This window comes from Notamacropus eugenii, chromosome 4 (genome assembly GCF_028372415.1).
Source record: "Notamacropus eugenii isolate mMacEug1 chromosome 4, mMacEug1.pri_v2, whole genome shotgun sequence".
Lineage (NCBI taxonomy): Eukaryota > Metazoa > Chordata > Mammalia > Diprotodontia > Macropodidae > Notamacropus > Notamacropus eugenii.
This window is the reverse complement of record NC_092875.1, coordinates 162,809,719-162,835,695: the sequence shown is the minus strand read 5'-3', so window position 1 is coordinate 162,835,695 and position 25,977 is coordinate 162,809,719. Positions and strand designations below refer to the sequence as shown.

General features: G+C 36.3%; 2 protein-coding genes across 5 annotated transcripts in view; one reads left to right on the top strand and one right to left on the bottom strand.

Moving 5' to 3' along the window:
- PIP4P2 (phosphatidylinositol-4,5-bisphosphate 4-phosphatase 2) overlaps nucleotides 1-635 on the bottom strand; it is a 75,152-nt gene extending 74,517 nt beyond the window's left edge. The window contains exon 1 of the mRNA XM_072603602.1: nucleotides 247-635. Within this exon, the coding sequence (XP_072459703.1) occupies nucleotides 247-352 (106 nt within the window). The 5' untranslated portion in view covers nucleotides 353-635. The remainder of the gene's footprint in view (nucleotides 1-246) is intronic.
- A 59-nt stretch (nucleotides 636-694) lies between these two features.
- The window catches only part of OTUD6B (OTU deubiquitinase 6B), a 79,849-nt gene continuing 54,566 nt past the window's right edge, over nucleotides 695-25,977 (top strand). Inside the window, exon 1 of one of the 4 annotated variants that reach the window (XM_072603598.1) lies at nucleotides 695-840. The gene's annotated coding sequence lies outside the window, so the exon portion shown is untranslated. Of the gene's footprint in view, nucleotides 841-6,196; nucleotides 6,345-25,977 lie in introns of those variants that run through there. The other 3 variants (XM_072603600.1, XM_072603596.1, XM_072603599.1) reach the window with 3 other exon arrangements.

Sequence of the window (25,977 nt, the reverse complement as noted above, 5' to 3'; positions counted from 1 at the left end):
TGCAATGCAATGTAATTGCAAGACTCCCCGGCTTTGAAAGACACAATAAACGTATTCGTTCCCCCCACCTCTCTTTCTCCAGTTCCTTCTCCTCATCCTCCTCCTCCCTCACCTCCTCCCTCTTCGAAACCTCCCCCACCAAGCCCAAGTGAAAGGCTCAGCTCTCAGAGACCAGGTTCCCCGGCTCCCCGGTTTCCAGTATCCCAGAAAGCAAAGCCAAGCAAAAAGCAGCCTCGCTTGCCTTACCTCGGGGGCTGTTTTCCGGCAAATACGGCGGGGCGGTCGGAGTGACATTTCCAGAATGGGATGCTGACAGCAAAGGAGAGCGTTCATCCACTCCATCAGCAGCCATGACTGCAGCAGGAGCTCAGCTGGGAAGGGAGGCTGAGGGGCCAGCGGCTGCTTTCTCTGCTGCTGAAGCTGCTGCTGCCGCTCCTGCTGCTGTACCGGCTACTGCTGCTGAGAGGGGGGGAGCCCAGGATGTGTCACAAGGCGAGGGGGGAGGGGGCAGGGAGAGTGAGGGACCAAGGGAGGGGGAGGGGAAAGGCTTTTAAAGTCCGAGGGGGGAGGGGAAGTTTGGGAGAAGCTGGGAAAGCAGGAGCGGGCGCCTGGGCAAAGAACAATTAGGGATGGAGCGGGAAATGGGCGGGGAGAACAGGATGGCTCAGGCTCTGCGCTCAATGCATCTTAAGTTTACTGAATGGAGGAGGAGAAATGGAAGATCAACTCGAGAAGAGGTAGAAAGTGGGGGGGAAGTAGTCTTTCTCGGTGACTCTAGATACTGGAAAACTACGGTAAGCAGAGTTAACATTATCAAGCATTTCCTGGAGAGAGAACAAGGTAATTTTGGCTTTCAAACCAATGGCAATTGTATGGGAAAAGTTAAATCTCGAATCTTTGCTATTTAATTTCTCAACTGGTTAAAAAAAAATGTGAAAGTTTCATTCATTATTCAGAGGACTGAGGATTTGTTTTTGTTTTTTGATGTGTTTGTTTCCTAACATTTTAAGTAGGTATGGTGTTTCTGCGTTCTTTACCTACATATATTAGCACCTTTACGGTAGGATTTTGTCAAGATCCAGTGTGGTAAATGACAAATAAAAGTTTCCCTCTATAAATGCAGCTTATTTCCTTTATTCTGAATCTATGTGATGTTGTCACTGGTACATACGTTGTAATGAGGTTTTAGAATCACACAAGATCCTCAAATTCATATAATTTTCGTGGGGCTGATGAATGAGTCCTTGTCTCCAATCTGCCTCCTGACTTCCTTGACTTCTTTCAAGGCTCGGATAAAATCCCATCTAATATACCTTTCTGAATTCTCGTGCCTTGCTCTGTTGATTATTTCTAATTTATCCTATATACTGTTTAGCTTGGTTATACATAACTATCTCCCCCGGACTGTGAGCTCCCTGAGAGCAGGGATTTTTACTTGGCGCTGAGGATACAAAGTACCAAGTTGGATACTTTGTGTATCTCCCTGGCTCATAGGAGGCACTTAATAAATGTTTTGGGGTTTTTTGTTTTTCTTCTACTAACTAAAAGTTTTAAAATAAATACCTGCAGATAAAAGTGACTAAAAGCTAATAAATACCTTGGTTTCTACGTTTGATTTTTTTTGTGGTTGTTGATGATTTGACTTAGTACAAAAATAGAATGTAAATCTCTTGAGGATATTTATTTTATATTTGTAGCCTCAGGAACTTGCACAGTGCTAGACACATAATAGGTGCTTAATAAAAAATTGTAGAATTGAAATGGAATGAGAGATTTGCAGAAATATAAATATCATAGACTATTGTACAAATCCTATTAAAAAGCGATATGGAATTAGACTTGGTCCTGAGTACTTCTTCCTTGGGACTAGAGATAAGAAGTCACATGGGAAAGACAAGAGAAAAAAGGCTGCCAGTCATCCCAGCTGTAAGTTTGAAAGAGTATTGGGAAAGCCGACCTTTTGTCCTTTGAAACTACTTGGAACATCAAGAAAAATTCTCATTTGTCTAAGGACATGGCATCAATTATTACCTTTTCTGCCTGAAAATCTACCTCAACAGCAGCTGTAATTCCTAAGGGAAAATCAAAAGAATAGTATTGCTAGTGTGTGCTAATGAAACAGCTGTTTGTAGCCCAGTGAAATTGGGATACATTATGCCCAACATATAAGAATCTCCATGTAAGTTCTCACAGTAGAAAGGAGTATGGAAAACCAATTGGATAGGAAGGACATGGACCAGAAGTGAAAAGTCCAGGGTTTAGCACTGTACTGTTACTGCCACATTGATTAACCATGCTTAGTTAACTCATTCTTTATATTCACTTTACTCAATAAATACTTCTAGAGGACATAATTTCATCAAATTTCCACCACTGGGAATTTCATCACCTTCACCAGACCTTTTTTTAATAGGAATAACAATTTTTGTATTCATTTTTCAGAAATTGCCTTATATTATTCTCAGATCTGTATGGCAGCAGTTTCAAACATGCAAGATCAGAAAAAACAGAAGCTATACTCATAGTTAAGGGAATTCAGCTGTAGTGCTCAATATATGATCTTTTCTTGACCTAATGTTTACCTATTGTGAAATAACTTTTCTTGCCATTGCTCATAGAAACTTAGGAGCTAAGTCTCTTTTTCCGGAGGGACAATAAATATGACCCCAGTATCTTATTTAATCTCATCATCACAAACATATTTAATGTCAATACTTTGTGATTTCATTGGTTGGAATACACCCTCCAGCCTCAACCAGAACCCTTCTTTGACTTGAGTCAATTGGTTACTGAAACCAGCTGTAGCTGAAAAATTCATCACCCTTTGGCCAAGTCATTAATGAGCCTCTGTCTAGGCTGAGTCTCAGAGGAAAGATATGCAGTCCATCTCAGGTTGTCCTGTATGCTACCATGAAGTCTTGCCAAATGGCCTAGTTGACCTAGTATTCAATGGGTATTTACCAAATATTTGTGGAAGGTCTTGAATTTTCTTCTGACTGGCCCATATTCTGGTTTCCCCTGCATCTCAAGTACTTGTTTTCCTCATTGCGTGGAGCTAAGCCCCTAGGACCATGTCCAATGTAGTACCAGGCAGGAAGATTTTTTTCTTTTGTAATATATCCCCTCCCATTTTTTATCCCTGCATTGTGTATCATTTCTATTTGATGATGACACTATTGGTGGTAATCACAGTCTCTGTATGATACGTTCCAGCCTTACTTCAACAGATGCAATGAGAATTGAAATCATATTTGAAATACCCTCCTGTATTTTCATGGAGAAAAAAATGTTTTGCTGTTTAGAATCTTGTGTCATTCTGATTTAGGTTCTCAGTAAATTTTAAATAACAATAACTAATAACAAAGCATTTTTATTGTCCTAATATTTTGCCATCTCTATCTCTGAAGTAAGCTGGTTCTTCTGAAGAAAGCTGTTTTGTAGACAGATAATACGTAATTAAGAGCAGCGTGCTATAGTCCCTTGAGGTCATGAAGAGTCCATAACTGAACAACTACAACATATACTTAGAAGACATAAGCAATATTTTTGTGTGAATCAAAATTAGAAATATGGTAGAGCTCTCTAAATGTCTTTATGCTATTAATATACCAAAGGGAATATGAAATATTAACACCCTTCTGAAAAATAAAGTTTTCTAGAACAATCCTGAAATTTGAAACACATATACAGAATGTAATTTCCTCATAGCTAGGCATTCAATAAACACTGTCTCCTACCTATATCATTTCTTTTCCCTCTCCCTTTCATTGGAAGGCAGAGCTGGAGGACAGACAGTGATGAACTTGGGGGGATGTAGACATAAGAGGACAATAATCTTAGCATGTTCATGTTTTTATTGCATGCATGAAGAAACCTGTTTATATTTTATATATGTAATTATATTCACAGAATTTGAGGCATGGAAAGAGCCATAGCAGTCAGGTGATTCAACTTCCCACAAAATGTAGGAAACATCCCTGAAAAGTGGTCCTCATCCTCTGCTTAAATGTTTCTAGTTATGGGGAAACTCCAAAGGCAATCCATTCTGAGACAGATAGGTGGCACAGTAGGTAGAGTTCTGGGCCTGGAGTCAGGAAGATTTCAAATCCAACCTCGGACACTTACATGCTGTGTGACCCTGGACAATTCACTTAACCTCCATTGGTCTCAGTTTCCTCCAACTGTAAAATAAGAATAATAACACCAACTTTAAAGAGTTGTGAGAATCAGCTGAGATATTGGTAAATGGCTTAGTACAGTAGGTGCTACATAAATGCTTATTCCTTCCCCATTCCATTTGGGGACATCATCAAATTGTTAGTACAATTCTTCCTATTGAGTCAAGATCAGCTTCCCTGGAATTTCACAAAATTTCAGAGTTGGAAGTGGAGGAGTGTTGGAGCCATCTCGTATAGGCTCAGGAGAGCCAACTATGAAATTTTTGATGTGAATATTTACACCTCAGAAAGCAGCAACTGCTACAAATCTGGACTTGTTTCATTGTTCTGTCTAACTGAAAGCAATGGAGAAAATATTAATAATACATATTAAATTTAAAAGTATATCCTGCATACTTTTGTTGTGGAGAGCTGGTTGTTAAACATTTTTATCAGTCTACCCTGCTTGGAAGGGAAAAACCTCCTCTAGTCCCTTCCATCTCCACTGTCATCAGTCAGTATTCAAAGGTCCTGTGGTTGAAGACCACCAAAAGAGAGGAAGTTAGTAGCTCTCAAGGGAGATTATTCCACTTTTGGACAGCTCTTACTATTACGAACTGTGGGAAACGAGGAAGTTCCGTTTCCACAGAATCATATGACCTAGGACCATCAGGTAAAAGGTCAGAAAACTACTGCGCAAGCCTGATGAGCTGTTTGAGGGAAAACCTATAAGAGCGAAGAACATGAAGTCACATGGCCAGGGGATGGTGGCCCATGAGATTCAAAGTTTGGAATTCTATAAGAAGCCTTCCTTATCCTGACCTTGTTGTAGTCTCCAGTAGCCATGCTGGAGACCACCTGTTGATTCAAAGGAATGAACGTAGAAGGTCCTCCCTCCTCTGAACTCCATTTTAATAAATTTTTCTTGATATCTTTTTGTGTATCAAGTGCATCTCTAACAGAACCCAACCTGGAATCAGTCTTCATGACTATAATTCCTGGTTATTCCTTGTGGTGCCAAGAATAAATCCTTCCAAAAGATCATAGATGAGAACTGTAAGAGGCCACCTGGTCCAAGCCCTCATTTTACAGATGAAGAAACTGAGTTCAGGGAATGCTGGTCCCTTGTCCAAGGTCACACATTTAGATTCAAAAGTAGAATCTGAAACCAGATGTTCTGCTCCCAGAGCCACTCTGCACTTTGCAGTGTATTCTTCGCCCTCTTTTATATGGCAGCCATTCAAATCCCTCCAGTACTAATGGGTTTTTGGTACATACAACTGTTCGATTTGTCAAATCCACAGGATTATACTTTTATCATTTCTCATCACAGAATACCCTTCTAAACTTTTTCAGCATAACTGGGTCTTAATCAACATGCTGACTCTGTTATTATTGATAACTATTAACAGTTAATTTCTAGATTCAAGGGTAGAAGAGAAGGAGCTTGTACTTAGAAGAACTTAACCTAAGTACAATTACTAATAGCAAAACAAAACATACAATGAGAATAGGTATACTTCCTGTGATCCTGAGTCCTATTTTACAGGAGGCCCAATCAGGAGCTTACTTCTACTGTGAGGACTGCAGGTCTTACACGGCTTCCTTCCTTCCTCACCTCCCACCCCCAACCAAATCCTTTATCTTTCAGAGTAAATAAGCTACTCAGATATATTTAACAAATGCATCGGTGAACTTCCAACTAGAAGCCAAATAAAAGTGCAGAACCTCATTTAGTACAATTCCCTTGGTGTTCAGTGGTCATTTACGAATTCCCAAATCACTCCAGCCATTTCTGAAAATCTATTGCCCCTAGAGGAAGAGGCCTGTCTGACCAGCCTACAATCCCTATCATTTCAGTCATTTAACCGTGTTTTTTGTGGTTCAAAAAAAAAAATCTGGCTACCCCAAGAAAGCAGAATTGCTGAATCATGCTGAGTCATTTACTGAGCATGGGGGAGGTGTGCTAATTAGAAACCACTGAAACAGCACCAGCCTATGCCTCTGTTATAAAAGGGAAAGGAGAGGAAGAGAGAAAAGTAAAACTTGCAGAATTCTAGTAGCTTGAAGAGAAAGACTGTGGAAGAGGGAGCTGTTACAGAGGAACCTTGCTCCAGGAGGAGAATTACTGTAGGAAAACATAGACTAAGCAGAGACTGGACAATGAGAAAAGACCTTGAAGAGAAGGTAGAATTACTTACTTTTTATTTGCCTTCTCTTTGGACTGTGAAGGATAAAGAAAAAAAAATAGTTAAGAGAGAGATGAAACTAAAGATGGGGAAGAGATACTGCCCTCAATTAGAAAATTATTATTACTTATTAATTAATACTTAATATTAATTGTTATATTTATAGATTGTTGTATGAATTAATTATTATTAATGCCCTGTTAGAGAATTAGACTCATAACTGTCAGGTGTCAGAAACTAATTCAATCTCTATATGAGGAGGAATCCTTTTTTACAGAATATGCTGTTCTGTGTAGTTCTTGTCCATGTCTTTCCATACATCTTGGGGTGAAGAAAGTTTGGAAGGGAGTGGTATCCATCCCCAGGAAAGGCTGAGTGGATAACATACTGGACCAGGATTCAACAAGACCTGGGATGGAATCTTACTTCCTCATTTATATTTGACAAGATAAGGAGCAAGCCTGACTTGGGCTGGCACTCTTAATTTAGATTCAATGTTGGGATGCATTGAGGTATTCAATAGTTAACCACAGGTTAATTAATAAGAGGTTATTCAAAAGTTAAAAAAAGGAGGCTTACTTAGCTACAGAATATAAAGGATATTCAACAAGGATGATCAAGTCATATTTCACTAGAGTGAATATATCACCACTCTGGTCACCAAGTCAGTATGATGACCTACACAGGCTTAGAGTGTCCATCAAGTCTCAAGGACCAAGAAGAACTGTATTAAGTTGGGCCATTTTGTGCATTTAGGTGACTAGGAAGTCCCATTAATATGTATAGAGGCTACCAGAAAGTTATGTCAAGAGTAGTACATCTTGAGCCTTAGTCCCTCCAAGCCAATCAAGTCCTGGAGATAGCTTTGTTCTTTCTGTTGTTTTTAGGGAACAACTAACCTACAGATAATATGGGAGGAAACCCTGGCAGATATTTGTCCCTTCATACCAGATTCTCTTATCTACTGGCATAGTGGTCAGGATGCTAGATTTGAAGTCAGAAAGACATGAGCTCAAATCCTGCCTCAGACACTTAATGGTGTGTTACCCTAGGGAAATCCTTTAACTTCTATATGAACCTTGCTTTTCTCATCTGTCAAATAGGAATAATGACAGTATTTACCTCCCTGGATCAAATGAGATGGTAGATGTAAAGTGTTTTATTGACCTTAGAGCACTATGTAAATTTCAATTTTTGAAAATACCATGACGAATGGAGCACATGAGCTGTCCATTAGATATCCCTTATTTCTATATATGAGTAGCTTACCTCTTTTTTTTCCAGTCATATACTACCCTAATGGTATCCTCTACACTGGTACTAAAGAATTCTTTATTGGTAATGATTTGGCAGCTCAGCTGCTTGTGGTGATTAAAAAGATTCAAGAGACATAATTTCTGGGTAATTTAATCATTTCACTAATAAGGCCTACACATCTATTAATACAAGGACGGTCATTTGACCATCTCTCTTAGACCAAAGACCCCTCTTGGCTGTAGGCTCTCAGTTTATATACCTTTCCAAGAGTAGGTGTACCTGAAGGTTGGCAATCAACTCTGATTTGTTAACAATTAATTAGAAAATTAATATTACAGTGAGAGGCTAGGCTATATTACAGTGAGGGTCTTGGGAATGTGACTTGGTTCACTCAAATCTTGGTCAAAGAGACGTCAATTTCATATCACCTGTCTGGCAAAAGGGAGAATCAACACTTCCCCAGACCTCCCTGAGCAAACACAATGAGCAGGCATGCACCCATTAGCCCAAACTTGGAATTTCTTTTACTGAACGATTAGATCTTGGCCTGGGTAAACTCTGCTTAAGATTTCCCACACTGGTTGATTTCTGGATGAGGAAGTAGAAAAGGGGAAAAGCCTTCGTCCTAATACAATGATTAGTTATTAATAAATAAACATTTCATACATGCTCATGCTACTATATAACTCTCAAATAACCCATTTTTTTTTCAAAATTGTAGTCCATGATTTTTACCGATATAGCATTATGAAAAGAATAATTATATTTAAAAAGATGGGCCTTTATTTCTACTATATCACACTGTCTCACTTCACTCAGTTTTTCCTGTGTGGTTATTTTAGCTAAAATCTTTTGAGGTCATATCATATCAAATCTGTATAATCTTCTAGGGCTTAACATAGTCAGCACACATCTGGGGGACCTCATCTATAGAGGTTCCTCTTCAATTTGGACTTCGCATTGCATAACCTCCATGATGGTGACAATCTCATGGCTCACCATTTTGTACTTTGCTTGGTAGTAAAATTCAGAATAATTGTTAAACAAAGTTCTGCTACAACATCTTTCAAGGAATCATGAGTAATTTTAATATATACATGGAGGACCACTTGGTGGAGAATTTTAAGATGATACGTCCTATTATATAAATTTTTTTAAATGGCCGAAACCAGTTAGTACAGTGGAATTTTTTTTTTATTCTTGATACCTTTCAGTTAATGTGTGTGACTCTAAGGATGAGATCAATTACAAAACATCATTTATGAAAAGACTTTCTGTCCTCTTCATACATGATTTCCTTGACATACTTATATATTGCTCTCATAAAGATTTTTTAGAAATAGGGAAGTAGACATATTGTTAACTATTTTTAAAAGATTTTGCCTTTTCTCAAGTCAGTCTCAATATTGTATGTATTACCTTCAGTGAAGACCTTCTCTATGTATATTTGATTTAGTCCATTTCTTTACTCTTCGCACCTTTATTTGTTTTGATGCCATTTTTTATTTATTTGGGCAATATATTGGAAACTGTAATGTTATTCCCAAAAGTGGTCCTTCTTTTACCTTCAATGGAGAAAAGAGTTTGTTATAGGTACCTTCACAGATCTTTTTTTTATTTTGAATCTGTTTGTCAGCCCACTTCTGTTCTTTCCTTGTTCTTGTTCAGTCACATCCAACTCTTTTGGACCCCTTTTGATGTTTTCTTGGCAAAGATACTGGAGTAGTTTGCCATTTCCTTCTCCAGCTCATTTTACAGAGGAGGAAACTAAAGCAAATGGAGTCAAGTGACTTGCCCAGGATCACACAGCTAGTAAGTGTCAGAGGCCTGACTTGAATTTAAGAAAGGAAATCTTCCTGACTGTAGGCCTGGTACTCTATCCTCTGTGTCACCTAGCTGCCCTCAGAACAGTATGGATTAATTGGGTCTCCATCCAAGCTCTCTAGAAATTTTTTCCCCTTCTCTGCTTTATCTTACTGTTTTGTGAGATGGTCCTGCTCAAATCTTCTACCATGTAACTCCATAAGATTTTACAAATAAAAATTAGGTTTAGCATAGAAATGGGTGCTTTATTTAATGTGTAGGGAATCAGAAACATTTCAGATATTGGCAATTTTGATTACATTAATAAGATTTTAAATTATTATGAACTATTTTTTTCTTTTAAAACCTCTATTGAGCAATACTGGATGTACAAGAGAGGAACGGAGTACTTGGCATCTGAAATACTTCCAGTTCCAATGGAACTCCTGCCTTAGGGCCCATGTCCTGAATGGTAGCTGCCTCAGTTATCCACTACATCTGGATTTGGTTTTAGCCATCCTTCACTCACCGGCCATCTGATCTTCAGCTCCAATGCCACTTTGTGCCTACCCTCCTCTTCTTCACTCCCCTTAGCTATAGCGAAGTCTTTGTTTGGAGAGGGAGAATTCAGGGGAACTTTGAGAGAATTATTTGTCTTCCAAAAAAAATGGTGGTGGTCAAGACTTTGGAACCATAATCAAATCAATTCTGTTTTTATTCCTGAAAAGGAAGTGTCAGTCTATTCTCCTATGACTCTACCCATCATCCTTGCACCTTTCCAAACCGAAATACCTCTACCTGGCCACCACTTCATTTATGCATTGTCTCTACCTGGTAGAATGTAAACTTACTGAGAATAGAGTCTTGGCTTTTGATTTTTGTTTCTGACACTTAATATGTGTGCCATGTGTGGCACACAGTAAAAACTTAGAGGATCATAGATTTAGAGCTATAATGGACTATAACAGTCATGCAGTTCAATTCCTTTCCTCCACCACCATCCTCCCTACACATACCTTAAAAAATAGTTTTCTCTTTTTTAAAAAATCATTATGAAGTTCTGGCTATATTTATACTTTTTTGAAATAATATTGAAGTTTGGTAAACTTATTAAGAAAGTACTTCTGGGCCCTGGTTTAAATTTTAGGTTACAGTGGAGACATACACACTGACTTCATTCATTAGGAGGTCTACTTTTCCTGACAATCAGTTTTCTAAACAAGCAGAAAAGATTTGACACAAGTCTCCAAAATTTTCTTTAGGACAGCATCTTAGATCTGCCTGCTCATCCTGATTTTCCAAGCTTATATGGAAGAAGAGTTATACTTGCTTTTGATTGGTCCCTCAAAGTAGAACTGGGACCAATGAGTGGGAGTTGTAGGAAAGTAGGGGGGAAAAACTCACAATTAGAGCTATCTAGAAGCAGCTAGGTGGCACAGTAGATAGAGTGCTGGGCCCGGAGTCAGGAAAACTCTTCTTCCTGAGTTCAAATTAGACTTCAGATACTTGCTGGCTGTGTGACCCTCAGCAAGTCACTTTTTGCATTGGTTTCCTCATCTGTAAAATGAACTAGAGGAGGAAATGGCAAACCACTCCAGGATATTTGCCAAGAAAACCCCTAAAGGGGTCACAAAGAGTCAGACACAATTGAAAATGACTGAACAAAAAAAAAAATCATAATGGGTTGCTACAGTAGATTATAAGTTCCTTGTCAAAGGACAACTTCAAATGAAAGCTGAAGGACCATTTATTGGACCTTTTGTAAAAGCAATCCATACTCCAAACAGGAGTTAGACTTAGACTTCCAATGCCCTTATCAGCTAATAGGAATACAAATAAGAAGGAAGAAGGTAACAAGACTTAGTCAAAAGAGATATTTTATTTCATATTTTAAAATTCACATACCTTACAAATAAAAGATCTTTTTTAAAAAATTCTATATTTTCAAAGAACTGCTTCTCTCCTTCTTCTCCCTGTCCTTTGAGAAAGCAAGAAAAATAGGAAAAACTTTATTAAAATGATCCCTTTAGAGTCTCATTTCCCTTAAGAGCCTCATTAGGGAAATCAATTAGCAATCATTAAACAGTGACTATGTGCTATATAACATTGTGCTACACCCTAGGAATGCAAAGAAAGGCAAAAAAACAATCCTTGCTCTCAACGAGTTTATATTCTAATCCACATATAAATAATTAAATACATACAAGGTCCATATGAAGTAGAAGGAAGTTAATAGAGGGTTAGGCTCAACGTATCTACAAACCCCCTAGTACAACTGAAAGAACAAATAAGTGTGAAGGAAACTAGAAAGCACAACATTGACAGCAGGGTGAAGTGACAGTTGGAAACCTGATGGTGAAGAGGAGGGTTATAAAGAATGCCCATTTCACAAAGCTGGGCATTCAGTGTATTTGTCTTAGGGATCAATGGGGCTAGGGACTACAATATCTCCTGGAGGCATTACTGTAGTCAACAGTCAACGTGCAGTATATTTCTTTAAGAAGGCAATGTAATAGAACTAAACTTTTAAAAACTGATTTTTATGTTTTATTCTTTACATTTTACCCACATACTTCATATTAACTCTCTATGTACCAATGGAATTTTGAAAAAAATACAAACTACCAGTCACCAGCCAACCTTGGCCAACAACATTTTCTTTTTTTGAGACAAATTCTCTCGAAGTACTAACAAGGACTCTTTCTCCAAACAAAGACTTAATTGTATTGATGGTCTTTCTCTTTCAGAAGTGTTTGGTAAAAATATTTTAGAACAATATATATTATCTTATATACACCTCACTTAAACATGTGAATATATATGTAAAGATGGGTTTATGTGTATATATGCATGCACATTATGCCCTGAGGGTCAAGGAGATCTTTTATATATTAGATACATGAGCTTTTGCATATGTTGTTCTGCCTAAGTGAATTTCCATAATGATGCCAAATAAAAATATTACTATTCATTCAACAATACATATAATTTGAATTTTATCTTTTTTTGGAAGTAGGTGTATAAACATTCTATTCTTGTTTCCCAGGGATTTAAAAAATCATACACACACACATACACACAGAGAGAGAATCATTGTGCTACCACTGGAAAAAAATTTAAAAATAATATAACCTTGTTCCCTTCTTTATAGGCATTTACAATCTAGTCATTGTAAGCCATTGTAAATGGCATTGGTACAATAAAATGGTAATCCTATTCCAAATGTTCTGTTTTGACATGTCTATCATTGAATCAGTAAATGATGACCTTTATAAATTAACTTTTTTCCAGAAAAAAAATCCTTTGGTTAAAAGTTAGGAAAACAGTGAAAAGACCATGCATTGATCTTTTACAGTTACTTTTGGTTGTAGCAAAAAATTAAAATCAAAGAGGGTACCTAGAAATTGGGAAACAGCTGGACTAACTGTTGCATATTAATATAATATCATTGTATTAAATGTGACTAATTCAAAGAAACTAAGAAAGACTTGGACGAATTGATGCAATGATATGAGCTGTCAGATTAATTTATACAATGACCACAACAGTGTAATTGGAAACATTTTGAATGACTACAGAATTCTAATCAGTAAAATAGCCAATTATAACTTCAGAAATTGATGAAACATTTAATCTAACTCTGGGCAAAAAGATAATGGATTAGAAGTAGAAAAAATGCGGAAAAAAAAGTAATTTTCAGACATGGTCATTGTCTCCTGTCCCATTGTTTATTTTAATATATTGCTTTTGAGGGCAAGGCTTTAATGGATGGAGGGGAGTAGTTAGTGTATAATAACAAGAAAAAAAGATAAATTGTATCACTGAAACATTTTATAAGTATACAAGAAAACAAAAGTTCAGAAAAGGATACAAATAGGACTATTTTGTTACTACCATATCAAAATCAACATATTTTAGAGATAAACTGTAACAAAAGTTCCATTTCATATACAATGCTTTTTTTTCTTTGTTTACTAAAATGTTTGTGTTAAGTAAAGGGGAAAAAAATTTAAAAACTTTGGAGACCTGTGTTTTGGTCTTGGCTGTGCCACTGATCTACAGTAGCTATGTGACATGGGACGAATTAACTTTTTAATCATCTTTCTCATATGTAGATAAAATTATCTATGAGGTCTCTTTAAGCTGTAAAACTTTATAATTTTTAATTATTTCTAATTTCTCAAAGATAGTTCTTTAAAGATTAATCTCAGTAAATAAATATGTGATCTTTTGACATGCCGTTAGTGGACTGGGGAACTGGAAGGTTGTATGCTATTTTTTATGAACTCTGAATATGTCTGGAATCTAATGGAAAGAGTACTAAGTAGAGTATCAGTAAATGAGTCCTAGAGCACTGAACATGTTATTGAACCTTTCTAAATTTCCCTATCTGTAAAAAGGAAATGTTCTCTCTCCCGTGCATTCCACAAGAAAATTATGGGAATGATTCTACAAGTGTGAAACAATATGTAAGTACAATCGAATGGTTACTTAAATTCATATATGAAGAATGCACATAATCATTCAATTCCCTCTACTGCTTTAAGTTATTTTAGTCAATATTTCCTCCCTATTTAAAAAGATATAGTGACATACTTAGGAATGGTGGGAAGAAGAACTCATTAATAGAGTAATATGATAGCACTCTAATCTATAATCCTTTCAGAACTCTACTAATCTGTGGGCTATGTGAGTATAGTAACAGATACACTTTAGAATCTCAGTGACACATAATTGCCCATAGAGAAGAATAAGATTTACCCTGGGGCTATTCTGTGTGTCTGGAGCTTGGCTAAGTAGATTGTTTCTGAAGCAGGATAAAAACAGCAAAGCAAAAGAGGTTAAATTACAAAGCTCTCCTGGGATCTTCACCTTTACTTTTTCAAGCATCATGGGAAAGAAAGATCAGGAAAATTCATTCTTGGTTGATGGGCTAAGAAGGCAGGTTGATTTGTCATTTTCTCTTTTTCTATTTCCTGCATGTCAAGAAAGCAAATGTGTGTGTGTGTGTATATATGTGTTTGTAAGAAGGGGACTCCTCAGACAGTATGCATTCAACCAAGTCAATTAACTTTCTAGTGCCTCATAAAACTCTCTTAAACTGTAAGTGGCTTAGAAGGTACTGACCCAATAGGTATTGGTAGAGGAAATTTCCCATTTGGTAATTTCCTCTACCAATGATAACACAGATCCAGTCACTGTATGTCTGTATAAGTATCTCCCCCACTCCTTCTCTCCACACAAAGGCACACATAATCTACCCTATCTGTCTACACACACATATTTAAATATGTGTATATACACACATACATATAGGTTATATGTATGTGTCTCTATATGTATGTATACACAGAGAGGGTAGATTGTGTGTGTTTAGAGAGAGAGAGAGAGAGAGAGCCCTACAACACTACTGTGATATAAAAGATGAAAATAGGATCATAGATCTTAGAGCTGGAAGGGACCTTGGAGGTCATTGTGTCCCATCCACTCATTTACAGATGAAGAAAGAAATTGAGGCTGACAAAGGTTAGGTGACCTGCCTAGGTTCCCAAGTCTTAAGTGCCCAAGGCAGGATTTTATTTTGGATCTTCCCAACCCCAAGTCCAGCACTCTACTATCTAGCTTCTTCCCTATCATATAAATAAGGACTGTGATGCCCAGAAAAGCTTACTGAATTAGCCATGGTTGTACTGTTTGTAACTGCTGAGGCTATGCTAAAACCATGTTCAGTATTCTCCCCAATGCAGCATGCTGGCATTTCATTCATAGGAATAATCCATTCCTATGTGTGACTTTCTATTCATTATTAAACTTTGAAATTTTCTTTAATGATTATAAATTCCAATGAGGATCAATATTTTAATAAGCTTTTAACAAAAATCAAAGTTTGCCACTTTCTCATTTTGTTTTCTTTTTCAGTTAAAAAACATTTATTTTCTCTTTCCTGCCCATCCCCAATTTAGAAGGAAAACAAAAAAAAATAACAAATACACGTATAATCAAGCAAAACAAATCCCCACATTGTCTATGACTAAAAAAGCCTATCTTCTCCTGCATCTTGACCCTATCATTTCTGTCCTGAAGGGGGTAACATAGACTTTCATCAGTTCTCTGGAATCATGGTGACCATTGCATTGGTAAGAGATCTTAAATCTTTCAAAGTTGTTTGCCTTTAAAGTGTTATATAGATTGTTCTCCTGGTTCTGTTCATTTCATTCTGTATCAATTCATGCAAGTTTTCCCAGATTTCTCTGAACCAGTATCTTTTGTCATTACTTATAGTACAGTGATATTCCATCACATTCATCTATCTTAATTTGTTCAGCCATTCCTTAATTGATAGGCACCACCATTTCTTAATTGACAGAATTTTAGAGAAAATGTTAAGTTTCTTTATTTAACTACTGAGTGAATTCTTAGTAAGAAGAGGTTGGGAATTTATAATTCTGGACTGTTTAGTTTTCTTACATTAAAAAGGAAATGATGGTGATGGGAAATTCTTTATTCCAAGACCTTTTCTTTCTTGAGCAACCAACTTTATTAAGTCTTTTATAAGTATATGTTGCCATAAATGGTACAAAAGTTACCAAAATAGTGTCTTTATTCTAAAAATGTTTCCATGACAAGCCTTGTAGTGAGGGATTAATTTAAACACGTACCATAAAGGAAATTTAATTCTAGTAAATATACTTCCTTGGTAGTGACTGAAACTTGGCTGTTATTGTGAAAGAGTACTAATGTTCCCAAATTTGTAAAAGCACAGTGATCATAGAATGCTAGAATTAAAAGAGATTTTTTTTCAGAAGTCTTTTTCTATTTTCTTTTTTTTTTTTTGTATATGATGTCTTTTGATTCATGCATAAATTGGATTTAAGTGAGGCAGACTTGCACAAAGTCATCAGCCTCACTCTCTCCTCCAGAGCCATCATAGGCCAGTGGCAGGACAGAGTCAAGATGGCTGGCGATGGCTCAGGATGCAGTGGATGACCTTGGCATTTTCAGTTTCTAACCTAGCTCTAAGCACTCCATATTGCCTGCTTCAGCTGCCTTCATGGCCTTTGGAACAAATTGTTCTCATCCACCCATTCCACCAGAGGAAGTCTTCACATGCTTGGGGTAAACACTTCCCTAACTCACCAATGGGTTTGAGACCCCTTGGTTACACTCAGCCTGGTTTGGCCTGTCTGCTGAAATGGTTTACCAGGGTATGACCACTGTGCATGCTGCAGCTTCTTGGAGCCACAGGTGAGAGTTAGGTGGAACAGGTGAACACCAAAGGTGGAAAGAGCCCCAAAAAGGGTTCAGCAGCCATCACACCAAGGTACTTGTCCTCCCTAAACACACCCTACACCCCAGAAGTCTTTGTAAAGAATCATAGAAACACCAAATCTCTGATTTGGAAGGGAGCACATTAGTCATCTAGTCTCACCTATACCTGAACGTTAAATCCTCTTAGCAACATCCTGGAGAAGTGGTCATTCAGTCCTTGATTAAGAGAGAAATCATTACCATCAAGGAAACCCATTCCACTGTGGGATAGCTCCAGTGCTTAAGTAGTTTTTCCTCCAAGCCTAAACCTGTCTATTCTCAGTTTCCACCCATTGTTCCTGGTTCTGCCCTCTAGAATCAAGGACTAATTTAATACTCTCTTCCATGTGACTGTCTTTCAAATACTTAAACACAGCTGAAATATCTCAAACTCCCCTTTCACTTACCCTCCCCTACAAGCATTACCTTCTCCAGGATAAACATTCCCCTTTCCTTCACATGGTCCTAATATAGTACACATATGTGTGTGGGTGTGTATGAATGTGTATATATATAAATATATATGTATGTTTATATGTCTATTTAATGATTCTATAAATATATGTGTGTATGTATGTATATATGCACATTAGTATGGTATAATCTTTTACTATTATCGTCACTGTCCTCTAAAGGTTTTCAAACTTATCAGTGTCCTTCCTAAAACTTACAAGCATCACTAGTGTCTTCTGACTCTCATGCCAATGTACCCCAATGGCTTACTTCTGTATCTCAGTGGCTTCATTCTAAAAGAGTATCCACTAAGAGAATTTGGGGGTGGTGCACAATTCTGAGAGCCATGAAGAAAGAGAATCATAGATCTAGAACTAGATGAGACCTACATAAAGAATTTGAGGACTAGTCAAGTGACTTGCTGCAGATCATACAGACAGTAAATCAAAATCAGAAGTTGAACCCATGTCCTCTGATCCCAATCCTTTCCACTGTGCCAGTCTTCCTCTAAGGTTACATTCTCTCATTTTCGCTTTACATGCTTAAAGTGTGATCTAAGACTCTATGCCAAATACCTTTATTATTTCTATTATTAGTTATTATAGCTAGCATTTATATAGCATATTAAGGTTTGCAGAGTTTTTTACAAATATCTCACTTGATCCTCACAACTGCCTTAGGAGATAAATAATGTTATTATTCTCATTTTACGGCTGAGGAAATGGAAAGTGATTTGTCCAGGGTCACAAAGCTAGGATCTGAGATCAGATTTGAACTTGGCTCTTCCTGACTTCACTCTGTCCACTGCACCACCAATTTTAAGAAGAAAAGAAAAACAAAACAAATATCCAAAAACCATTGAGGGGAGAACCATGGGAACAGTAGGTTAGAAAATAAATTCATTCAGTGACAAGGTGGTGAGATTCCCAGTTTAGATGAGGATACTAACACATGTGTGTGCATGTACATGCACATGTGTGAACATACTACATAATGAATTCATGTTAAACAACTTTTATAGTTTGGTGACTTGACTGAGGCTATTTTTAAGAGAAATATTAATGGATTTAAGAATCTTGTGCTTTTTTTCAGGTTTTGACTTATACTTCTAAATCTTTCCTAAGAAAATGTCCTTAGACAATGTATCCATTTCCCACTGTGGAAATAAGCCTAGATAGAGAGCATCTTGGATTTTGACACTGTTTACCTCTTACTTATAGTTTGAATACCATAAGCTCCTAAAGGCCATGAATTACTTCATTTTCTTTCTGTATCCTCCCCACTTAACACAGTGCTTGGTACATAGTAAGTCAAAAGCTTGTTGAATTAAACCCGAGCAGATAGTTTTGTTTTTTAAGAATGAAAGTACTTACATGCTTGGTTTTGAAGATTACTCTGAAACTCCTTAGGTCATATTTGCCTGTTGTACTCTTCAATTTTATTTTTAAAAATTTTCATTATAAATTTAACAAAAATCAACAATATTTTAAAAAAACCAAGAAGAACAGAATAAGATCTATTTGATTGATGGACTTGTTATAATTTTTTTTATGTTAACATAACAACAAGCTTCCTTGCTTTTATCTGTCCTCTTCTAAACTTCTCTCAGACATTTTTTGTAATATTTCATCAATACATTTCTTTATTTCTTTCTTATTTTGTGGGGGAATCACTCTTATCACACATCAATTTCTTTCTCCCTTAAAACTAATCAGCATAGTCCAGCAAAACAAATCAGGGTATTGGATGTGACTATAAATATGTCTCTTTACCTCCGGGAAATCATTATAGACCAATGCTTCATCATCAGTCCTTAGAAGTTTTGATTGGTCCTTGTATTTTTCAGAGTCCTTAAGTCTTTCCAAGTATTTACCTTTGTGATTGTGTCAATTGTTCTTCTGGTTCTGTTTACTCTACATCAGTTCATACAACCTACTATATATCCCGTGGTTATCAGGACATTCAGCATGTAGAAATGAACCACTGTGTAAATAGTGAATTATGGTAATGATATCCAGGTTATTTGGAAAGATAAGCCAATCCTTGAAGCCAGGAAGAACTGGAGATCCCAAATAAGTATATGAATAGCCATTAAATAGTTATCAGGGCTATGAAATAAAACAATAAGAGATATCAAAGGATATTTACTCCTTTCAAAAACCATAGCTAGAGTTTAGTAAAATATAGATGATAAAATGGTGGTAACTTGGTGGTAACTTCATAATTATGTATATCCCAAGGACAAAGTGTTGTTTAGAATTTAAGAATTCTAGGGTTCAGTGGGATCTTGGTAGTTATCTAGGCCAATACCATTATTTTATAGATAAAAAAGTTACAGATTTAGGTAACTGTCCAACCAAGACTGGAGCCCAATCTTTTGTCTTCTAATTTAGTGCTCTTTTGGCCCTACCAAAATGCCTCCACTTTTTCCCCTTTCTTGTTAAAGTGAAATCTCTAGACTGAATGAAGAATCTGAATGGACAAACTTTCCTTTCCATGGGTTAAAGCCCAAGCAAAGAGAAAAAACATTTATTAAGAACCTCATTCTCTACAATCTATTACACATACCAGCATACATCATATCCCCATACCCACCCTCCATTATATCTTCTTTGAAGTCAGACATGTTACTTTTATCTTTGTATCTCCAGTGCCTAACACCACCCACTCATTAACTGCATGTCCCCATTTGTGCCTCTTTGCTCATGCCCTTTTAAATCCAACTAGCTAATCTGTCCAGAGTCCAAATCCATTAGGGATGGAGGGCAATAAGGGAGAACACTAGGAAAGGACAATGATGTAAGATGTGTTTGCATTTCCAGGCATGCAATGTGAAAATAAAAAGGAGAATTATGGAGAAGAGGAACATTTCTATCTATCACTGAACTCCCTTTTCTGACATTTTGCAGGTTCTTTTTAAAGTTTTATTTATTCTTAACATTCTTTTTTTTTAGATTTTGAGTTCAGAACACATTTTGAAGATGCTCTATGCTTACCTTATTTCTCACATCTGGCAATGGTTTCTGAAAATAGAATGGTCCACTTCATTTTAATATAGATTATTACATATATAAAAGACATCTGAGTATGACATACTATGCAAACACAAGTTGTTAGGCTTTAAGGCTGTTAACTTTAGTCTATAATCTGTCTGCAGTCTGTCTACCTCTTTCCTATCCTTTCAGAATACTGCCCCCTGATTCTTCAATAATTTATCCAGTTTAGGATTCTGATCAGATGTTGGCCATTTACCTTAGTCAGATATTCCACCCTTTCCTCTCCAAGGGTTCTTTGTAACTGGCAGCTTTTTTTTATAACGTCTTTTTCTTTCACTTCTCTCAGAGGATTCTACATGATTTTGATCTCTTTGTTCTGTTCCTTTCCATATAGTAAAATGACAGTATGGTCATGATAAAGATACTGGAAAACATTTTTTAGTTGATCCTAAACCTAAATGCAGTTCTTTCAAATATGGTTATACATTCTCTCCCATAAGGTTCTAAAACATGGCAAGTTTATATAATGCCAGTTATCTTTGCACAAAGCTAAAAGGTTTTTTCTTTTCTGTCTCAACAGGGGAAACAACTTTTTGATTTAAGAATTTAGTCTATTTTTTATAAGTATAACTATTTTATAAAATTGCCAAATAATACTCAGAAACTGCCAACTGCTGCATTGCATTTATGGTATTTTTCATCTTGATAGTAATAATGGTGACTATTCTTTGTTAATCAGAGGTCCTACTCAAATGTAGGCACACCTTAAGTTCTATAAAAATGTAATATTAAGTGAAGCAACAATACCAGGTATAGTTAGTGCCCTAGAAACACTCTTATGAATAACAGATAGACCCCTGAGAAACCCAAATTCAAACCACAAAAGCTTAGAAAAGTGTAGAGATCAAATGGTTTATAATAGTGAAAATGACTCACTAATTTCTATGTTTCCCTCTTTCCCTACCCAAGAAACCAAGATATATATATTTTTTTTATCCTAGAAGGTATCCTTCTATGTTTGCACTGAGCTTAGGTCTAGGAGTTCAAAGGGACTTTGTAAAAAATGGACTGGGTTTTTGCATCTCAGTCCTTATGGGTTATAAGTAAGTTGCTAGTAAGTCTAGTGTTTCAGGTTCAGGATTATTATGATAAAACCATAGAACACTTAAAATGAGATTTACTTATGAGTAGCATAAAAAAGATAAGCACATAACGTTTTGCTTGGGTAGGTAGGTGAGCTCTATCTGCATCTCTATATTAATCCAGTGAACACTTAAAGATGAGGAAAATGAGGTTCAGATGGAGTTAATCTATTTGCTCAAGGTTATAAGATTAGTAAGAATCAAAACCAAAATTCTAGTTCTGATGATCTTACTTTAAACTTAGATTCTTTCCACCTACATCATGATAGGATGCAAGGGAAAGAGTGTAATGGGAATAACCATCTGTCCCCATGGTTACACCTGTGATCATTTCTGACCATCTGAATTCACCTTTCTCAACCAATCAGAAAGCAGAGGGATTCTGCTTGGGATGAGAGTGGGGGGTGGGGGGTGGGAATGCAGTGGAACATAGAAATTGTTGTTATTGTTTAGTTATTTTTCAGTTATGTCTGACTCTTCATGACCCCATTTGGGGTTTTCTTGGCAAAGATAATGGAGTGATTTACCATTTCCCTTTTCAGCTTATTTTACAAATGAGAAAACTGAAGCAAACAGGGTGAAGTGACTTGCCCAGGTCACATAGCTACTAGATATCTGAGGCCATGTTTGAACTCAGGAAAATGAGTCTTCCTGACTCCAGGCCCAGCAGTCTATCCACTGTGCCACCTAGCTACAGCAGACATAGGAAGAGCCACACTATATAAATGGTGTTATATTGGAGTCTTATATGATTTTTAATTTTTTTTTTTATTTTGGAGTCAAGGACCAAAACACAAATACTGAATAAAGAAAATTTAAAAAAACATATCATAAACTTAAATGTTGGAACTTAAATAAAAAGTTAAAAAGAAAAAAAAGCATTTCATGTGTATAGCAGAACATAAGAGAGGATTCAAAATATGTAACAATAAATTTTCATTTCAAGAAAGCCTGTATGATGAATAGTACATATTGTGTTGAGAATTGTCCATCTATTCTTTGCTTCCTTGTGAATTTTCCTTTTTCTCTGCTGGGCACTTTTTTTTTTTGCTTTGTTCTTTTTTCCCTCTCCCCCCCCCCCCCCCCAGGCTGTAATAAAGTTTAGATATGTTTCTCTGCAGCTATAGATATATACATACACATATACATATATAGACATATACTTTCCCAAAAATATTCTACTCCTGATCTGTGTTTTTGTTTGTGCAGATCTTTTATTTTCTATCCCTCCTGCCTCCTCTACTTTATTTCCACCCACTATCTTATTACTCCTATTACTTGCCTACCTCCCTCCAAGGATCCCTTCCCCTCCCCTATCCTCCAGTTCCCATAGATCTAAACACCCTTCTATATTCCCCTTTTAACTATTCCCTCACCCTCCCCTCTAAAGATCTCTTCCTTGCCCTCTCCCCACTCCTTCTGCCCCTACCGTTTTATTTCTTCTGAATTTAGAAGATTTTTATATTCTTCTAAATATATATGCATTTTAAATTCATTCCCAATGAAAGTAAGTTACCAGAACTACCAGACTTCCTCCCCCGTCTAATTCCTCTGTATCAGTTCTTCCTCTTGCACCTCATTTGTATGAAATAATTACTATTTTTAGCTATTCCTACTTTTTAAATTCATATCAAGGCCAAGTTTACCCCAATCTTTGTCATAGACATACATTTTACATTTTACACATATACAAGGTCAACAGTCTATCCTGATGAATCCCTTATAATCAGTCATTGGTATATACCTTATATGTCTTTTCTCTTTGTTCTTGTATGTTGAATCTTATATTAAGTTTAGGATTTTTTTAATGAAGTCTTGAAAATTTGAGTGTTTATCAAATATTCCATTTTCATTCAGCATAATACTTAAACTTTGCAGGGTATGATATTTTTCTCCAGAGCTCCAGTTCTTTTGTTCTTCAATATATTGTGTTCCAAGACTTCCTGTCCTTTAATATCTCTGCTGCTAGGTCTTCTGTGATTCTAATTGTGACTCCATTATAATTAAATTGTTTTAATCTTGATGCTTTTAATATTTTATCCTTGAGCTGGGAGTTTTGGAGTTTGACTATGATATTCCTATGAGTCTCCCTCATAGGATCTCTTTTAAGAGGTGATCAATGGATTTTTTCTATTTCTACTTTTCCCCCTTGTTCTAATGTTTCAGGACAATTTTCTTTATTTCTTGTATTATTCTATCAAGATTCTTTTTTGGATCATACTTTTCAGTAGTCTGATTATTTTTATATTTTCTCTTCTTGATCTATTCTTCTATATCTGTTGTTTTTCCTATAAGATGTTTCACTTTCTCTTCTATTTTTCATTATTCATATTTTGTTTAATTATTTCTTGATCTCTTAAAATTTCACTGGATTCACTTTGCCCAATTCTAATTTTCAAAGTGTTATTTTCTTAAGATTCTGGATCTTCTTTTCTAATTGGTTGACTTTCCTTTCATAACAGTTTTTCTTGGATTATTCTAATTTTTTTTTAGTTTTTCCTCTATCTCTGTATACAGTAACAATTTATCAGTTGGAGAATGACTCACATTCTTATAGATTTGACAGAGTTCTTTACATATTTTAGAGGTGAGACATTTATCTGGTAAATTGTCTATAAAACTTTTCCAATTTTTTTCTTTCCTTCTAATTTTGTCTTTCTTTGTTTTATTTGTACAATATCTTTTTAATTTACTGTAATCAAAATTTACACTCAACTTTGCTCTCCATCTCTTGTTTATTCATAAATTACTCACCTATCCATAAGTCTTATAGTGTGTTCCATGTTCTTCTAATTTTCCTATATCTAGGTCATATAAGCATTTTTACTTTATCTTGGTAAATGGTGTAAGATATTGGTCCATGGCCATGCTGCTTTCCAGTTTTCCCAACCATTTTTATCAAAAAATTTTGAGGGCATCCTCTCAATTTCCAAATCTTTGCTATCCCCCCCACAAATATTTTAGAACATATAGGTTGTTTTCCTTTTTCCCTGAAAAAAAAAATGAGACACTAATACACTATGGGTGAAACTGCGAATTGATCCAACCATTTTGGAAATCAGTCTGTAATTATGCCCAGAGTTATAAAACTGTGCCCTTTGACCCAGCAATACCACTATTAGGTCTCTTTACCAAAGTAATCAGGGGAGTTCTTTTCTTAAGAAAGCCCAACTCTCTGAGTTCCAGTAAAATGGCATCTAGAGCTTCTGTACATAATGAAGAACCCAGCTACTTGACACAAGTTAGCTTTCCTACGGCAGTTAGGGGAAGGAAGGAAGGAAGGAAGGAAGGAAGGAAGGAAGGAAGGAAGGAAGGAAGGAAGGAAGGAAGGAAGGAAGGAAGGAAGGAAGGAAGGAAGGAAGGAAGGAAGGAAGGATTTTCATTATCTTTCTTAATAGCTGCTGTTTTTCATAGATTTTAATATATAAATTCATTCTTATTTCTTGCCTCTTAGTCTGTGAGTATTGCCTCTTAGTCTATAGACCAAATACTACAGAATGGGCCCAGGCAGGATGTGAAGGTAAGGGGGCCTGAAATAAGAAGACTCATCTTCATGAGTTCAACTCTGACCTTAGACATTAGCTGTATCACCCTCAGCAAGTCACTCTTTCCTGATCTGTAAAATGAGCTGGAAAAGGAAATGGCAAACTACTCCAGAATCTTTGCCAAGAAAACATCAAATGGGGCAAGAAGAGTCAGACATGTCTGAAATAACTGAACATATGGATAGATAGGCAATAAGAGACCCAGAGGGTTATGGAACCTGAGAACAGAGGCTGATACAAATTGTGCTTTGACATTGTGTTTAAATTGACTTCTGGAAAAGTCAGCTCTAGAAGTCAAGGCTTTTTTCTTTAACAAAGTAAGCATAGTGCTAATGGCTGCTATTGTCCTACACTTCACCTTGAAAAAGGAGGGGGAGGGAGGAAAGCAAAATATATAACTGGGCTATTATCTAACTAGTAACTTTTTTTGAAAAGCATGACTTTATAAATGGAATAAAATATAGATATATTTCTTATAAACTCTCTCATCTTTAGAAAAACATTAGTATGCTACATAACCTTCACTTGACTCTGAATATGGCAAAAACTGTTGTCTTACACTTTTATCCATTGGAAGATTCAAGGATCTGACATTTCTGATAACCCATAATGCTTGTTAAATGACACCGATGCTAATAAAAGCTGACTGCAATGCCAAGACTCTCATAAGAGCTCAATAGATACAAAATTTAAAATTATTTGACTTCAGCTAGTTAGAATAAATGAACTTTTTACCACCCTGCCCTTTACATAAATAAGAAGCTTCCAAAACCCATGAGCAATTGAAAGCATTTTTTAAAATGTGCTCAGAAGTATAAGAAACTAGAGAAAAACAGAAAAGTATGCAAGTAACAATGTCCAACAAAAGACATAAAGGAACTATGGTGTGAGGTTAGAAGTTCCCACAGTTATGTTTTAGGTTAAAGCTTTGATGGCTGTATTAAAAACGCAAAGCTATTACTTGGGAAGGTCAATATATTATGCCATTTAATACTTCAATTTATAATAAACTAGCAAATTACACCAAGCAGATTCCATGGGAATAGGACTCATGACAGATACATTTTCTGGAGGGAAGAGGCATAAGAAAAAGTCCAGTTATGGGAGGCTACTTACTAGGCTAAGTT